The sequence below is a fragment of the Camelus dromedarius genome, chromosome 18 (genome assembly GCF_036321535.1).
Source record: "Camelus dromedarius isolate mCamDro1 chromosome 18, mCamDro1.pat, whole genome shotgun sequence".
In the NCBI taxonomy this organism is placed as follows: domain Eukaryota; kingdom Metazoa; phylum Chordata; class Mammalia; order Artiodactyla; family Camelidae; genus Camelus; species Camelus dromedarius.
In genome coordinates, this window is record NC_087453.1 from 9028724 (window position 1) to 9046766 (window position 18043).

Genomic DNA, 18043 nt, shown 5'->3' on the forward strand with positions numbered 1-18043 from the left:
GGATATCCACAACGGAGCCCTGGCCCTGCCTGCTCCTCCCACCCCAACCCCACCCCCTTGGTGGGAATCCCAGAGTAAAGATTCACACCTCACTCCATCTCTGTTCTATCAAGAAAACAACTTTTCCTTATGGCCGTCGAAAAGCCTTAGAAATGACCTGAAGATGATTCTTAATGATAAGAGGACAATGGTGCAGCATGTGGTGTGTGTGTGGAGGGGGCAGTAACTAACCGGAGTTATTCCCTCCAAAGCTGAAAGTATACGAATCGTATCAATCAGCAACCCTCTGACTGGAGATCTTCAGAATTCCTGAATATAGTTTTGATTCACTTCAGAGACAAAAATTTATTCAGAATAGATTCTACAGCAGAAATCATCAACAAAACAAAAAGAGAGACAGAATAGAGAAGTACCACACCCAGGAATCAATGTAGAGAAAACTTTCTCCAGTCTGAAAGGTAGCCACATGGGTGTTACAGTATGAAAGATTTACCTGTCTGTCATGTTGAGTTTAGAGATTACATCAGCCTGTAAAATAAAACACACAAACACACAGACACAAAAAAACCCCCTGGAGAACAGCCAAGAAGACTGAAATGTCCATTAGTGCTTTATTACAAACTAATAAGGACATTAATCTTCAGTCCCCAAACCACTTGAAAAATAAAGAAGACTCCAAAGTTTTAGTTTAAGCATGCATTTGATTGTCATACAACAAAAGTATGAAAAAGAATGTTACATTTGTCAGGTCAAATTAACAAGTTTTCTTTTCTAAAATTTATTCCCATTTGATGCTAGAAGCTGAGCACTGAAGAAGGTTGCATGACAGACAGATTTATTCTGGTGCCGTTGAGGCAGCAGTGAAGGTGAAAATCAGATGGAATGGGCTTTAACTGATTGCTACTGAAAGAAGCAAACACGTCTGACACACATAAAAGAAATCTGCCAGCCACCCCAAGGCCTGAATCTCAAATTTTGTTTGTGGAACTGGGGCAGACAAACTTACAGCAACTGACCATATTGGAAAAGAACTGTGGCATGCATAGACGTGCATAACGCAGAGCTACAGATACTACCTTCCTAGGTAGGTCTGCTTTAAATTAATTCAAATTAATTTGAACTCAAAAGCACAAAACACTCAATTGCTGACACTGGGAATTGTTTTAGCAATAGTGGAAAATCCAGGGGAAATAATTCTACAGGAGGACAGTTTAGAATTGAGTGAACATGTTCAGAATCATCTTTGATTTTTAAAATGAAAATTTTTATTAAGAAAATAGTGTTTAACCTTGATTTAGTCTCATAACATAATTGATACTGTTACAATTTGAAGATCTTGATGGTATATATTCTGCTTTCTTTTTAGGTATTCCAAGTTAAAATAATATTGGTTTGAAAATAAGATCAAATACTTTTGGGATTATGAAAAAGATTCACTCAATCCCAGACACCAAGCTTCTGGAAGACTTCGAAATAGCTTTAGCATGCCTTTACTGTGCCTCATTTGAGTTTGGATTTCTTTCCAGAGGAGCATTTACCTTGATGGTGAAACCCAGGCCCCATGAGGTGTCCCTACCCCTACCTCTCTGCACGAGCAAGGTTTTCAGCTTTTCAAAGGTGTTTTTCTTACCTGACCCAGAAAATAAATTCCTCCACCTACTACAAAAGCAGAAATTGCTGTACCAAAAACAGCAAATAGGGTGATGGAACCGATATTTTGAAAGAAGTTACCCTGTTTGAAAGAGCAGAAATGTGACAAATGATTAGAAAAGCTGGTCCAGTCAGTGAAGGCATGGACCCCACACCTGGCCATCCTCACAGGCTTGATTCTCTGTAAAGGGCACCATCCCCCATCTCAGCTGGCCAGCTGGAAAGCTCGGAGCCTCCCCTTGCCCCCACAGCTAATGCAGAGCCAGGTCCTGTGACTTCTGCCTGCCCCACAGCACTCACAGTCCCTGCTTCTCTCCTTCGCCATCTCCACTGCCCTCACCAAAGCTGCCATCATCTCTCCCCTAGGCCATTGCAATAGCTTCTAGCAAGTCTCAACCACTCCTGGCCCTTGCCCTCTGCTCTCCAAGGGCTTCCAGAATGATCTTTGCAAAAGATAAATCTAGTTTGCTGCCTTCACTCTGACCCCGACTTCCACTAAAAATGCAGCTAAAACCCAACCAAAGCCTGGATGCTTCAACCCCTGTGAAGGCCTCTAACCTCCCCTTTGTTCTCTGGGTTCCCAACACGCTGGTAGCTTTTGGTTCTTCAAATGCATTGTGCTCACTGGCCTTGGACCACTCTTCCTTCCCCTTTGCTTGGTGAACTTTAATCATCCTAAGATCTCAGGACATTTTGATTCTTCCTGAGGGAAGCCTTCTATGATCCCTTAGTCAAGTCAGATCCTATTCTGTGCTCTCAATGCACAATGACTCTATACTGGTTGCACTTGCCATGGCTGAAATCTGACACTTATTTATGTACTATTTGATATCTGTCTTTCCCACTAGGCTGCAGGCTCAACAGGGGCAATGTCCACATCTGCTTTTGTACAACACAGTCCCTGGCATGATGCCTGTCAGATGGAAGATGACAAATGAATAGGTACTAAAGGGATTAATTGTGTTTCATGTTTGATCAAAGTCCAAAGTTTATATAATTATAATTTTTCCATTAATTAAGAAAAAGTACATTACTACAAAGAATGTCAAGATAACAGGTTATACCACCAGAAACTCCTTTTTGCTGTCTATGTCTTTTAAACAATTTAATTCCACTCCACTAGTATCATCATTAAACATAACAGATAAAATATATTCTCATCTACACTTTACAGCACTTAAGAGAAAATATTCGAGTCTAAGCAGCATGGTGACATCTTTCAAATTTCCATAAAATTAAGAAAATTAAGCTATTTATTAGAATCCTTGGACTCTGCTTGGGAACAACACCAGGGAACCTTGATGATCCATGATTGTGGGCCTGGACGTAGACCATCTTTTCACTCAGAAATTGTCAAATTATAGACAACAGGAACCGATACTTTAAAGCTCACTTCAAAAGACTGTCGTGGCTCAACACTGACAGCCCACTAAGCCTCTCTCCTTCAGGAAGTTTCTTTGCTTCATTTGTTACAATTTTGACTTAGCTGCCCATAATCTGACATTCAATTCCTTTGTTTGGCTTATCAATCTTTTGTATACAAAGAACTGTGAAATAACTCAAGGCAAACACAATGATTTGGTTTTCTCCTAAACAAAAGGCTTTCACCTATGAGTTTTTCTTTGCAAAGAGCTGCTTTCTTTTGTTATTTAAAAATAGATTACACAAGGTGGGAAGGGTATAGCTCAGTGGTAGAGTGTGTGCTTAGCATGCACGAGGTCCTGGGTCCAATCTCCAGTACCTCCATTAAAAGTAAATAAATTAATTAAATAAAAAACCCCAATTACCTCCCCCAACCAAAAAAAAAAAAAGACACAATAAAATAATAAAAATAGATTTCACAAAATCGGGATCTGTTTATAGGGATCTAATTCTGGTATAATTTACATAGTTGGTTAATATTAATCTGTATATTGAAAATTTATCCAAATCAAGTAACTCCTCTATAAAACTTCCTTTACTACATAAAGCAAATTTCTCTGCTTCTCTCTGGCAGAATTAATGTTCTATTCTTCATATGATATTAATATTTACAGAACCAAATAGCTGCCTACCTAATGCATATCAACTGGTGATAATCTTACTGAAATTTTTATTCTAAGTCCAAATCTACATCAGCAAATGCAGCAATATTAAAATAAAACATTCAAAGTCAACTTCCTATCTTCTCTGGGGAAGGGCAGGCGGTGGGCAGAAGTCTCTGAGTTCCCATTTCCAGCTCACTCTGGTCACTTTCACATAAATTGTCGTATTTTCTGCTGGAAAGCCAACTTCAAAAAAATTTTCTTTTAAGAAACTACTATTTTCCTCAAATTTTGAATAAGTTTATTTCCTCTCCCTCTAAAAAATTAGAAAATAAGACCTTTACATGCTCTAATATAATAATCAAAGTGTCATGGTTTAAAGTTAAATCATTTTCCTCAGTATTGTTTTGTTGAAGTATTTTCATAATCTGTTTACAATTCTTTTAAGATTTGTTCACAAAATGAAAGAGTGAAAAGACACTGACCTTCAATTCCTTCTTGCTTTTCTTTTTAACAATTATCTGATGTCAGTGATCAGGTTTACAAGATGTGAGATTTATTTTTTTTACGTTAAGCTTTCTTTTCACTTTTTCTTTTGATTGATGCACAATAAAATAACTTTAAAAATCTGGACTGAACATCTTAGAATAACTTTGCTTTAATATCTAGGTAGAAAATTAAAGACTTGATTTGTATGTTTTTTGTTTTTACCAAAACTCTCATGACAAATGCTTTGCATCCATTCTTTCATCTAATGTAAATCTCAAAGCAACCTAGGAGGTAGGGTTTTAGAGATCTTTGTGTTTTTTGTTTCTAATTTCTACTCTACTCAAAAGGAACCTATAGGGGGCAGCGCATGACTAGACCTAGGTCCCTCTGGCTCCAAAATCCATGCCCTCTCCTCCCTCCAAGGATAGGCCAAACCTTAGTCCTTCTAACCTTCATAGTTTTTTAAAATCACATTTACAAAATAACTGTTGTATTACTAATATTTTACGTTGAATCACTTTTTCATTTTGAAACTTAAATACAGTTATATTTAAAGAAAACTCATAGACAAGGAAAAGACTCAGGTATATACAAACTGACTTAAAAGTGAGAAGCTCTTGCCCAGGCAGAAAGAGCCCGAGTGCAAGCTGGGGGACAGAGAGCAGAAATGCCAGAGCAGAGAACCGGGCCGGGGCCAGTGATGCCACTCTCCAGGGTCGGGGAGCCAAGAATGGGTGGAGCAACTGTGGGAGTAGGTGAATGGGCCAGAAGGAGCGGGAAGACTAGTGGGGAAGATGGGGTTCCAGTCTGGTGAGGAGAAGCTGGGCCAGGGAGAGGGTGGGAAGAAATGGGAGACCTGGGGATAAAGGGGTTATCAGCTTGGAGGTGAGGACCAGGGCAGGGCACTAAGAGGGGAGACACTGAAGGATGGATGGGCCAAGGATGGCCTGATATGGTGAGCTGAGAATCAGCAGGCCTGGGGCACCTGTCCCTGTCATCCCAGGATCTGTCCTCTTAACATGTGCTAGTCTGTGTCCAAGAGGAGTCAGTGTAAATCTGTGTACCATTAAAATCACTTCGGCCGTCTCTTCCTAGGCAAAGTACTCCTCTATGGAAAACACTAGTTTAATAAGCCGCACTGCCTGAAATCATGAAAGCAGCCCACTGACCACAAGTCAGGTAGAATAGTCCGCACACCCCAGGGTGTTCACACAGACCCACCACTACTAATTAACACCCAAGCTTTTAAGGAACTTGCCTTATAAATGTGGGAAGCCACCCAGACCAAAAGCACTAATGTGTCTGAGTCTTACCTTGTGTAATGAATATCCTGACTCAAATATAATAGGTGGAAGCAAGAGGAGGAAAAACATATTTGGACGAAACATTTCTTCTTCCTGTAAATATAAAATGGGTATTTTCAGAGGCATGGACTTTGTGTAATTAAGAAATAAATCTAGACAAGAAACTTATGGTTACCAAAGAAGAAAAGGGAAGGAGAGGGATAAATTAGGAGTTTGGGATTAGCAGATATAAATTACTAAATATAAACTAGATAAACAACAAGGTCCTACTGTATACCACAGGGAACTACATTCAATATCTTGTAATAACCTATAACGGAAAAGAATATATATATGTATAACTGAATCACTATGCTGTACATCAGAAACTAACACAACACTGTAAATCAACTAAACTTCAATTAAAAAAAAAAGACAATTAAAAAAAAGAAAGAAATCCATCAATGAAGAGCCAAAGTAATTGCTCTCTTAGAACCTGGTCCAGTATGTAAATATTTAAATCACTACCTGATAATACAACCAAACAGGAGGAACAAAAACAAACAAACAAAAACCTCAAAACAAAACCTGCATTTAAAAATGTAGGACAAGTGGTTTTAAAAGCTGACCAGCAAAAGAAATAGCGGTATAAACTGCTTCCAAACACACAGCAGTATGCTTTTTACTCTTTACTAAGGAAAGAAAATTAATTTTAACAAAGAAAACATTTCAATTCAAATAAAACACTTTCAAAAACAGTCCACAAATTGGACTCCTCCAGGAAAAAGGAAAACCTGAAATAATCCACTTGGAGAAAGAGTAAACCCTACATATGTTTAAAACAGTCCTGCCTTTTCTCTGCCGGTCATAGACAACCATGCTATTTTCCTAAATCTGACTGTGATGAAACAGTCCTCACTTGGTGTCCATGCAACTTGGGACGTGGCTCTAAAGCAAGCCCCTTGCCATGCTTTCAGATTCAAATATTAAGTACCACTATGAAAGGTATTTTTAGAATACAGCCATCTTGGGGGGATGAATAATAATTTCATCTTCTATATTAACATAGCTCTCTAACTGCTGGTGAAGTGGGGGAAAATACATACTTGTTCCCAAACCCAAAATGACTACATGTAATACACAGTCTACTTAATCCTGCAAAATCAGGCCCTTTTCATATGAAAATTTCCATGCCACAATCTTGACAGTCTGATATCCTGTCAAAATCCCTATTCAAAGGAATGACAAATGTACTCTTACAAATGTACGGCTGTTACCATAAAGACTAAAATAACATTCAAAAAGGCTCAAAATAGAAGCAAATGATGACTTCTGAAAATGCCTTATTAAGTCTTAAAATAACTGCCTGTGTAACAAGCTCATGACTCAGACTGGGGCCATGTGAAAAGAAATGGGCCGATCTCCCCGTTTTGTGGAGCAATCTTATTTGCAGGATCTGTGCAGCGGGACCACTGCACAGACTCTTTTGGAGCTCCAGAAACCAAACTTCCCCTGGGAAAAAGGGGAGCCCACCAGCAGTGGGTTCACAGTGTCCTCCATCCCCAGTTTATGTCCACCTGGAACCTCAGAATGCAACCTGATTTGGAAAGAGGGTCTTTGCAGATGGAATTAAGGTTAGAATCCAGCTGAGATTGTACTGGATTAGGGTGGGCCCTAAACCCAATGAAAGGGTCCTTATAAGAGACAGAAAAAGACACACATTAAAGAAATATACTAAGCATATGAGGACACAGGTAGAAGGCAGGCCTGGCAGGACAGTTTAGAAACAGAACTACATGAAAAAAACCCACCAAACTCCTTCACTGTTTTTCTGATATCCTGTTGCTTCCTGTAGCCCTGGGTTTCCAAGCAGGTGTCTTGCTTGCTGCTTTGGCTTCCCACAAACACCAGTTCCTCCAGAAAAGCCTGCCCCAAATGTCTTAGCTTAGAAGCCTTGCCCTTTCCTCAGGCCAAGCACTGGCTGCCTGGATGGTTCTTCATGTACTTAATTACATTCACCACCCAGCTTTGGTTCACTCCTCTATACTATTAAATAAAACTTGAAAATTAACACCCGTTGAAAAATAAATTTAGTCATATTGAAGCATATAAAACTAAAAGTGAAGGATAACCTTTCCTCCTTCTACTCAGAGCAGAGATCACCAACTCACAGGCTTCCCGGGGCTGCACAGCACTCCCCCCGGGGGAGCCCATGCGCTCAGTGCCTCAGATCTCCGCTGGCTGGAATGTGGGCCTGGTGTTTTTCAAGAGAAGCTGAAAGTTCAAACTTCTATGTGAAATTCTTAGAATTTTATGCAGATTAATAGTATTTTAAAATAAAACTAATGATTTTTTGTTTTAAAATCAATTACAACTTTGATCAACTGATTTTTAAATCAAACAAAATGTGTCAGCAGATGGTCTTTACACACCAGGCTATAATCCAGTCTGACAGTAGAGAAAGGGTTTACAGTCTGCGCTCTCTACCCTAGAATGAGCCACTGTGAGGGTGGTTACATCCACCCAGCTGCAGGAAGGCAGGGGTGTCACACACATGTGCTCCAGTGGAGCCTGCCCGGTCCCTTCCCCCACTGAGGGGAGTCCTGTAAATACTCTGAGCTCAATATATATTCTGAGAATTCATTTAATACATATAATATATCTTGAGTATTATTTGTAACAGTTTCAAACTGTGTTTTAGGGCAGACTACGAGGCTTGTTTTGCAAATTTTATACTCCACAGTTCCACACGTAAATTAAATCTCACACCTAGGAGCCGTATCAAAGTAGGAGGGGCTCAAATGTGATCCATTTTTAACCATATGATTCTCTTAATATTTTGAAATGGACCTTACTTCCCTCTGTAAAATCAGTTTTGTTACACACTTGTTAAGCTCCCTACTCAATGTGGATGCTCAAAGTTTAAGCTGAAACTTGAGTTTCAATTAGTCCTTGTACCACAAGATGATGCTCCGGCTCTAATAACCACTGTGTAAACATAAGGGTGTGAACATCCAAGAATTGAGGACAGCATGGTGTGGTGGAGAAAGTATAGAACAAACAGGAGTAGAGGGCCTAGACACAAGACCCAGCTCAACCACTTTCTAGCTCTGTGATGCTGGGTATGTCCCAACCTCTCCAAGGTCACTTTCTTCATCAGGAAAAACAGGGATCATAACTACCTCCATGGTCGTCATGAGGATAACAGAAGCTACAGCATATAAGGCATTCTGTAAGGTCTACAGTGCTGGACAGATATGTTTTATTATCCTCAGCTGTCATAATGGAATTAGGAGCAATAAACATTGCTACTGTTTAATGCTAATTAGAGCATTTCTCCCCTATACAGCAGGTTAGTGTAAGACTATAAAAATGCAAATACACACAAAACATGGCATTGAATGCTTCTATGTTAACTTGAAACAGTGTGATTCATGCTTTTTCAAAAAATTCAGATTAAAAAAATTTTAAAACACCCTCACTTATAAGGATATAAACCCTCAACCTAACAGAATCTTAAAAAAATTAATGAGACAATATGTACTTCAAATAATATTTAAAAAACCCTACCATAACCACCAGTGATACTAAAATTAAGAACCAATAAAAACTGTAATTATGTTAAAAAATGAACAGTTAGATAAACCTACCTTCCAATTTGCCAGTTTTTTAAACTCTATAATTTTTATAACTGCTCCCATGAGAATACCTAGAAGAGAAAATGTAAAGTTTAACAAAACTTTAAGATTTGAGAAAGATTACTCAGGCTTATTATTCTAAAGGTACTGATTCTTATTGCATCTCTGAATGGTTTTTATGGATTTCTGCAAGTTTTATGTCTAAAAACATAAGATTGGAAACCTGTGTAGAGTTTTATGAGCCACATGAGTTTCTCACTTGCATATCAGGCAAACATACTCTAATGAAGTCTACTATTACTAGGAGGCAGGTGGAGGGAGAAAAAGCTTTAGAAAAAAAGACCCAGGGATGCTTTTCCTGGCATGGAAGATTTACTATCTGTCATTTTTGCTACAGCCACTCACTGTCAATGTGAAATGGCAGAAAGCTTCCAAGCTAAGGTTGCCCTGTACTGCTTATTCCTACCACTTTCAGAAAGGAATCCAAGATCACTTTCTCAGACTCAGACGGCAGCTCTATGTATTTAGTCATGATAAAGCCCCAGTGCTGAAAATAACCTAAAGTAAAAATTCCGTGAGATTCCTGGAACAAAACAGATCATCTAAGTTCAGGCATGTTTCCACAAAGCTGACAGGCTCATTACTCTCTCATAAAGAACCTACCAAAAATAATTCTCAAAGAAGCATCACGGGTCCAATTTATGATTGCTCTGTTACTCACTAGATAAATGATTCTTAGCCGTGTGGGCTCATCAGAATCACCATGGGAACTTTTTATAAAAGAAAGACACCTGAGCAGAACTCCAGACCCGCTAAATCACAATCTCTGCTAAGGCTGAAGACCACTGTCACAGACGTGTGGAGACAAAGACTTCCCTCTCCCCTGTAGGGGAAGGAGCTTTTCCCCATCAACAACAGAAAGCCAAATAAACACACCTTACGGGGTGGGGTGAGGAGAAAATTTCAGAACACATAAGTTTATTAGGAAAAGAAGCTGCACCAGCACTAACTGCTGTGGGGACAAAGGGGTTTGAGGTGAAGAGAGGAGGTAAGTGATTTTAACTTTATGAACCTCCATTATTTGCACTGTTATATATTAGCAAAACAACAATAAAACTAGTTTGATAAAGAGGAAAAAAGAACAAGACAAAATAGATCTGAGCTACAAAGGGAGTCGATGATCATAGTTTCAGAACAGTAATTGTGCATTCACTTGCCACGTGGCATGAAAGCACTGATTCTAACTCCTCGCCAGTTGGCGTTTCCTACTTGCTTCTTTTTTCTCATCTTTTCAAATTGTGTACACATGTTAAGGAGTTTTCATACAAATTTTTATGAACCAAATAGTTCATGAATACTTTGTAACATATTATTAATAAGACAAAAGTCCCTTTTGATGAGATCCTGCCCCCACTCCCATCTTAGTTTTCTCTTTTCCTGCCCCAAGGTAACCAACAACCTTGATACATTTGGGGAATATTCTACCAGACCCTTCTCCACCCTCTCACCTATTTATATTAACCATACGTACTAAGGTGTGTGTGTATGTACACACATGACATATCTCTGTGTATTTGTACAAAGTTTATGGTCCTATAATGTATCTTTCTACTATTTGCTATTTTGCTCAGAGTTAAGATCAGGGGTTACTACATACAGATCTGCCTCATACCTTTTTAACAGCTCTACAGCATAGCATAAAGATGCAGCAGATTAAATAGATATTTCTCCAAAGAAGATATACAAATGGCCAATAAGCACAAGAAAAGATGCTCAACATCATTAGTCATTAGGGAAATGCAAATCAAAACCACGAGATACCAGTTCACACCCACCAATATGGCTATAATTTTTTAAAAATGGAAAATAAGTGTTGGCAAGGATATAGAGAAACTGGAACCCTCATATGTTGCTGGTGGAAATGTGAAATGGCACAAAGGTTGTGGAAAAGTGTGGCAATTCCTCAAAAAGTGAAACAGAGTCACCATACAACCCATCAATTCCATCCAAGAGAACAGAAAACATGTTCACATAGAAACTTGTACGGACATTCATAACAGCAGTATTAGCCCAAAGGTGGAAACAACCCAAATGTCCATCAATTGATGAATGGATAAAACACATGTGATATATCCACACAATGGAATATTATCTGGCAATAAAAAGGAATGAAGTACTCCTATATGCTGCAGTGTGGTTAAATCTTGAAACATGCTAAGTGAAAGAAGCCAGACACAAAAGACATCTTTTATGATCCATTTATATGAAATATTCAGAACAGGCAAATCTAGAGAGACAGAAATGGTTGCAGAGGTCTGGGGAGGAGAGTTTCGGGGGTGACAGCTAAACAGTATGGGGTTTTTTTTTTTGGTGGTGATGAAATGTTCTAAAATTGATTGTTGTGGTGGTTGTACAACTCTTTGAATACACTAAATCACTGAACTGTACATTTAAAATGGGTAACTTGTATGGTTATGTGAATTATATCTCAATAAAAAGTTACCCCTGCCTCCAAAAGCCAGATTGTATGGGTTCCATTTATCCAAAATGTCCAGAACAGACAAATCTAGAGGCAGAATGTAAGGTTAGTGGTTGCCAGGTGAAAGGGGAAGGGGAAAATGGGAGTGACTACTAATGAGTAGAGGCTTTCTTTACGAGGTGATAAAAATGCTCTAAAATTAGACAGTGGTTGCACAACCCTGTGATATACTAAAACTCACTGAATTGTACACTTTAAAATTATAAAGTTTACACTATGTGAATTATATTTAAAATTTTTTTAAATCAGAATTTTTTTTACTGTTCCCCCAAAGAAGGCTGTCTCCAACTGCTGTTAACAGCCACAATGAACATGCTTGTATGTGCCTCTTTGTGTAAAAATATTTCCCTAGGGCAGATCCAGAGACAACGAATGAATATTTTTATCTCCAAAAATGTCGCCAAACTGTCCTCTGAACTGGCTGTGGCGATTTACACCACTGCACCAAAGCATCCTTAGCAACCCTGGAAAATCATCGGACTCTAACACTTCTGCCAATATGATGGGCAAGAAACTGTACTAAAGTTTCGATCTGCATTTGCAGTCAATCTGCAGTCAGTAATCATTCCTGATTACTAGGGAAGTTGAATTTTGTTTCATGATTTCAGATTTCACTTTTAAAGGTACTGTTTTTCTGTGCTACGAAAACCTCAACTTTCTTTTTCCCTTGTAAATGTATACCAAACTTTAATACCACCATTAACACTTTTACAACTACACATGAAGCAGTCACATTTGAGAATCAGTGATTATTCTCCTGTCTAAGCTTGTTTCTGTATTATTATTTGTGAAGCACTGGAATGCTTTGTAAAATACAATGTGATATTATTATTATTACTATTATTATTATAACTTGAGTAATCCTTTTGAAATTTCCAAGGACTGAACTATGGTGTAACATGAAGTTGGCAAACTACTCCTTGACCTTTCGAGATTGAGGTTCAAAGTTTAGGTCAAATTAATCCACTATATAGGAGAAATTAATTTATACCACACAGGCTGGAAATAATACCCTAGGCACAATTTTGTATATTCCTATCAGTGAAAAGAATTTGAGCATGCACCTTCAAGTTACAAACTTTTCATTATTATTATTATTATTATTATTATTATTATTATTATTATTATTATTATTATTAAAGTGGTACTATATTAATGTGTTTTAAAATATAACAAAAAATAGAGATTGTGAAAGAGATTCAAATTAAATAGAAACATTAAGTTGTAATATTTACTTTTACTCCCTATGAATCTTTGTGCACACACCTCATTATGGACACTCCTGGATTAATTCAAAACACTGGGAGCAACTCGTAATTATTTGTTGTGCCCCTTCTCCCAGGATTTGTCACTTTAAATTATTCTTAATGCTCGAGAGAATGCTGCAGGTAGGAAGGCTCAGAGGGGTTACACAGCTTTTCTGACAGCTCAAGGCGAGCAAGCGACAGTGCACTGCTGGCTCCCGGGTGCCTTCCACCACCTCTTGATGTTGAGACCCAGGGAGCCTGCACTGCTGCAGTCCTTCTGCACTGCTGCTTCCGACTGCTAACACTCCTCTTTCTCCCAGAGTGTACTGCTGGTCTACCATTATCACTGTAAAATACGAGTCTCTCTGAAAATTAACATTGCAGGAAAATGCTTAAAAAGTATTCAGTATAACAATCAGGTTACAAAAACAGTATGTAGAACATGATCCTAGTTCCCGTAAAAGAAAAAACATATGCACACACATTTATTTGCATTGTGTTAAAAAGAAACACACAAACACATGGACTGTGTGGTGTCAGGCACTGTGCTAATGTATACAATATATCTTATTAAGCTCATTCTCTCAATTACCCTACAAGATAATAAACCATAATAATATAAATAATGATAATATTAATAGCAGCAGCTAACAGCTATTAATTACTTAGCAGGTAGGCATTATACTAAGTGACTTCCATGCATTACTCTGTTTAATATTTCCAATTCTACAAAGTGAAGGCATTGTCACCTGCATTTTACAGATAAGGACCTAGCCTAATGACCAGCATCACTGAACTGGTAAATAGCATGTCCAAGATTATTTTTAAAATGAATTACTTTATTTTTACTTAATTATGTAACAGATGCCTATGGTACAAAATTTAAAAGGTACAAGAGAGTACGCAGTGCAAACTTGCCTCCCTCCCCTCCTTGTTTCCTTTTCTCCTTCCCAGAGGCTACCAGTGTTATCAGTTTCTTGGTTATGAGGTACATCTATTTCTGCTGAGTGTCTCTACATTTAAAATCACATATATTCAATATTTTGTAATAACCTTTAGTGAAAAAGAATTTGAAAATGAATATATGTATATATATGCATGACAGGGACATTATGCTGTATACCAGAAACTGACACATTGTAACTGACTATACTTCAATAAAAATTAAAAAGTAAAATAAATAAAATCATATATATACATATGCATGTACATATATAATAATTTTAAAGACAAATGGTAGTACAGTGTTTACACTATTCTGATATATATATTTTTAACTTACCACTATCTCTTAGAAACTATTCCATATCAATACATAAAAGAGCTTCCCCACACTTTTTGTTTTGTTTTGTTAACAGCTGCAGTGTATTCCCCTAGGAATGGACACTCAGGTGTTTTCCAGGCTTTTGCTATCACTGCCATTCCCGTCTGAATAAATTCATCATTCCACATGTGTGAGGGGATCCATCGGCAAAACTCCCAAAAGAGGGGTTGCTGGGTCAAGGGTACAGGTATTTTTAATTTTGTAAAGAGCTTATCAGCTGCCTTCTGTGGCAGACGCTGTGAGGCTCGCCCAGTCCCCTTGACTGGGCCCATCTGTGTGAGCTGCTGTGCGTGTTGGCTGCTAAGTGCTCACAGCCGTCCCCTTCTTTAGACAACTGCCCTTAGCTGCCAAGACGCTCATCATGGAAGTTATGCCCGCCCAACACCAGCTCATAGCCAATGACTAACCGATGGGGCTACAGAAGTCCAGCCCCCTTGCTTTAAGGAGAGATAGACACTGTTGTGAGTTCTTGCCCCAGCGACCTCCTACCGAGACCACACTAGACTTATCCTGAAATCACACCCACCGTTTGCCTCTTTCTCTTTCTCTATTCTGGTTTACTCCCTTCCTTATAGATTTATTCCTCAAGGCACTCTTCAATAAATAAAATGTCCTGAAACCCCTGTCTCAGACTCTGCTTTTGGGGAGCTAACCAAAGACCACTGGTTCCAGGAGTGGAGTGGTCATAAGGAAGCAAACTCGAAGGATGGGGTTCTGAAGTTGGATCACTCAGCAATTGCCTGGCAAGGAGGACCCCAGCTCTGGAGGTAAAATACTGATAATCCCTCACCTGGGGTAGCGGTGTCATTGCTAAGACTTTCACTCGTGGGGACTGGGTCAGGACACTGGTGGGGGAGGCAGTGGCCCATGCAGTATCTCTGGTGTTAGAGAGGTTATGGGAGAAATAATTATAAGTGGAATTGCGCTTGTTGCTGAGTGCCATTCATGCTCTGAAAAGAGAAAACAGAAGGCCCAATCACCAACTTAAAGCAAAGGGTGCAAGTCAGAGGGCCCTCTGGACGGCCCTGAAACAGACCCTCACTCCTGGAGCTGAGGCTCAGGCACAGGTCTCACCCGCAGGAGTGGTGGATCTTCAGACAAAGTTCAGTCAACTCAAGACAGATCTCCTGTGCCTTCCCCTATCAGGGTCCTGATAAGGAAGAGGTGGGACTCAGACGCAGGATGAGGCGTCATGTACGTGAGCACATTTCACCTTCAGGTTCCCAGGTCTGCAGAAGTGGGCCCCCTCCCTGTTGGAATAGAGCTCCCAAGTGACTTCAGATTACATGGAATTAGAGAAGTGCCTTATGTTAACTCCTGCTTTCTGTCATAATATTGCCCCAAGGACACATGGCCATTCCACAGGACAACACACTGGTCCACTGCTGACGTCACACTAATCTGGTATGAAAAGCATGATGGGGCGAGTCTGAGTCTTGGTAAGACACAAGTGCTTCAGAGGATAGAAAGTTGCTGGGACCTGCCCGTCTGGGAAGCTTGCAGGGATCAGGCAGTCTGAAGCACGCCAAGACATTCCCTCCAAGTGAAGGACAAGGCCTGCGCTGTCCACTCTGATGAAGAAGCACAGCGCTTGGTAGGTCTTCTCCAGGTTTTGGAGGCAATATATGCCACCCTTGAGAAAACTACTTCCACCCATTTATTGGTTTGTGGGAGGCTGATGGTTCTGAGAGAGGTCCAGAAGAAAGGTCCAGCTGCAGTTCAAGCTCTATGCTATAATAAGGTAGTTCTGAAAATCCAGTCCTCGATGCTGCTTCCTATACTAAAATAGATACTCCAAAAATAGTATTCGAAAAGAAAGAAGACCTGCTAGGAAGATGTGAATCAGTTCCTCAAAGGTGTCTGTCTGTCTGTCTTCTGGGGAAATGCTGCTTGTATATTTTGCTTTTAAAGTAGCTTACTTTTTCAGTGGAATGTTATTCCTTTCTAATCCACTTAGAACATTTATGGGGTGAAAGAAGAAATTTATAGAAATCAGCCCAAATAAAGCAAGTTTCAGAATGCAATTCTTTAACAGCCTTCTTTTAAAATTTAGCCTACCTCATTATACTGGCATTATCTAGAAGATTAAAGTATGAAATACAACTTAGAGATGATAAAGTGCTGAGCCAAGAGAACAGGACTGTAACACTAGGAGAGTCAAAGCAAGACTCAAGGCAAAAGCATGCATTATCACACACACAGCACACATTTAGCTAATGGCCGCAAAAGAGCAACAAGACGTTCCAATAATAAATTGTCACCTCTGATCGATGTTTCTAGAAACAGAGGCTAAAAGTCTGTGCTAGCACTCTTCCTTGGAATGCAACAGCCTGGAAAATCCTTAGAGTCTAATGTGATCATTTTATCAATTTGACAACCAATTTTGGCCTCTGCCTCTAAGACAGCTACTCAGTGCCAACAACGGAACGCTTGTTTCTTCTCTAATAAAAATCAAAGCACCTAAGATCCAGGGAGAGTTACTCATGTGACATCTTAAGCTGCATCAACACTGGACTCTTAACAGTCTAGAAAGTAATGAAAGCTGTTACAGAGTTAGGATTCTCCCTTAAATTCTCCTTAAAAACAAACAAACAATTTTTTAGAACTTTAGCACAATTAGAATATAATTACTGTATCTTTTTCCTAGAATTACCTTTAGTCAATAACTCAGGAACTGAGTGATTTTTTTCATCATCTTCCACTCAAAACCCGCCTTGAAAAAAAAACAGCTCTATTCTTTAAAAACAACAACAAATTACAATCCTTTAGTCAAAACAAGGAGTTAACACAACTAAAAGCACAAACACAGTTAAGGTTATGACAAAGGAGCACATTTGTGTATCTTATGGACTCAATGATTCAATCAAATCTGGTTACAAGTTAAAACACAGTTTTTCTAACTACCAGCTGTATTCAGGCTAAACCTTGGCACTTGGTAGTCAAACTTTCATTGGTAATCCCATTCTGGACTTTCCTGTCTCTACAATAAAGTGTGCAGACTTTACATACTTGATGTATGACTAGTCCTGTTTTTGCTATCTACAGTAGAGGACAGTGAGCAGTATATTTTATTTTCATTCCTTATAAATTTCAGCACAAAATGTATAAATAGTAAATCAGTACTATGTGGGCAATAAAAATAAATGTGAACTTTACTAATACCTGGAAAGAATAGTAAAAAGGAAAGAACACAAAAAATGATATAAATTCAAACCAAGTCAAGGAATCTAATCAACACGTGTCTGCCCATGGTTTGGAAACGAATGAAGCAAGACAAAAAGCTGGTTGTCAATGAAAAGGATTTTTCTTTTTCTGTGTAGCTGTTTAAGTGTGCAAAAAATTTTATTTTTTTTTTTTTAAAAAGGCCCAAACTACAGAATTCCGTTAAGTACAAAAAGTATCTGAAAGCTCTGAACAAGAGCCAAGGGAATATCTTTAGAACTTCTTGTTGATACTATGTTTTTATGAAGAATTTAAAGTATTGAAATTCATTTGAAAATAAAATAGAAGGGGGAAATGTGCTTTTAGAGAGTAGACAGTCCTTTTGTATACCAATAATTTCTTAGGAACTCTGAATGCTTAACTAGCACACAAAAGGCCAGTAATATCCCTAAATGACTGCAGGCTAATAAGGAACTTCTGGCTGGAAGAAGCAGGCTAGGAAGGCTTATCCCTGAGAGAATGAAAACCCCATTTTCTCTGGCAGCTCCGTCTAGATTCTTTTTTGGCACAAAAGTTGGAAATTCTTGAAACGGTGGCTATCTCAATATTTTGTTACACTTTGCTCCAGTAGGAGAAAAAAGTTTTCCTTCAATTTACATAGCTTTATGAAATACAGAACTATTTTGA

General features: G+C 38.8%; 1 protein-coding gene across 6 annotated transcripts in view; it reads right to left on the bottom strand.

The window, feature by feature from the left end:
• Positions 1 to 18043, bottom strand: part of SLC9A8 (solute carrier family 9 member A8) — a 63793-nt gene that overhangs the window by 35149 nt on the left and 10601 nt on the right. For 5 of the 6 annotated variants that reach the window (XR_010385022.1, XM_010978653.3, XM_064496992.1 and 2 more), the window contains 4 exons: positions 9097 to 9155; positions 5477 to 5560; positions 1631 to 1732; positions 494 to 528 (listed from right to left, as the gene is read on the bottom strand). Coding sequence is in view for 4 of the 6 variants with exons in the window: in XM_010978653.3 (XP_010976955.1) it covers positions 494 to 528; positions 1631 to 1732; positions 5477 to 5560; positions 9097 to 9155 (280 nt within the window). In the remaining 2 variants the exon portion in view is untranslated. Of the gene's footprint in view, positions 1 to 493; positions 529 to 1630; positions 1733 to 5476; positions 5561 to 9096; positions 9156 to 18043 lie in introns of those variants that run through there. The other variant, XM_031433633.2, reaches the window with a different exon arrangement.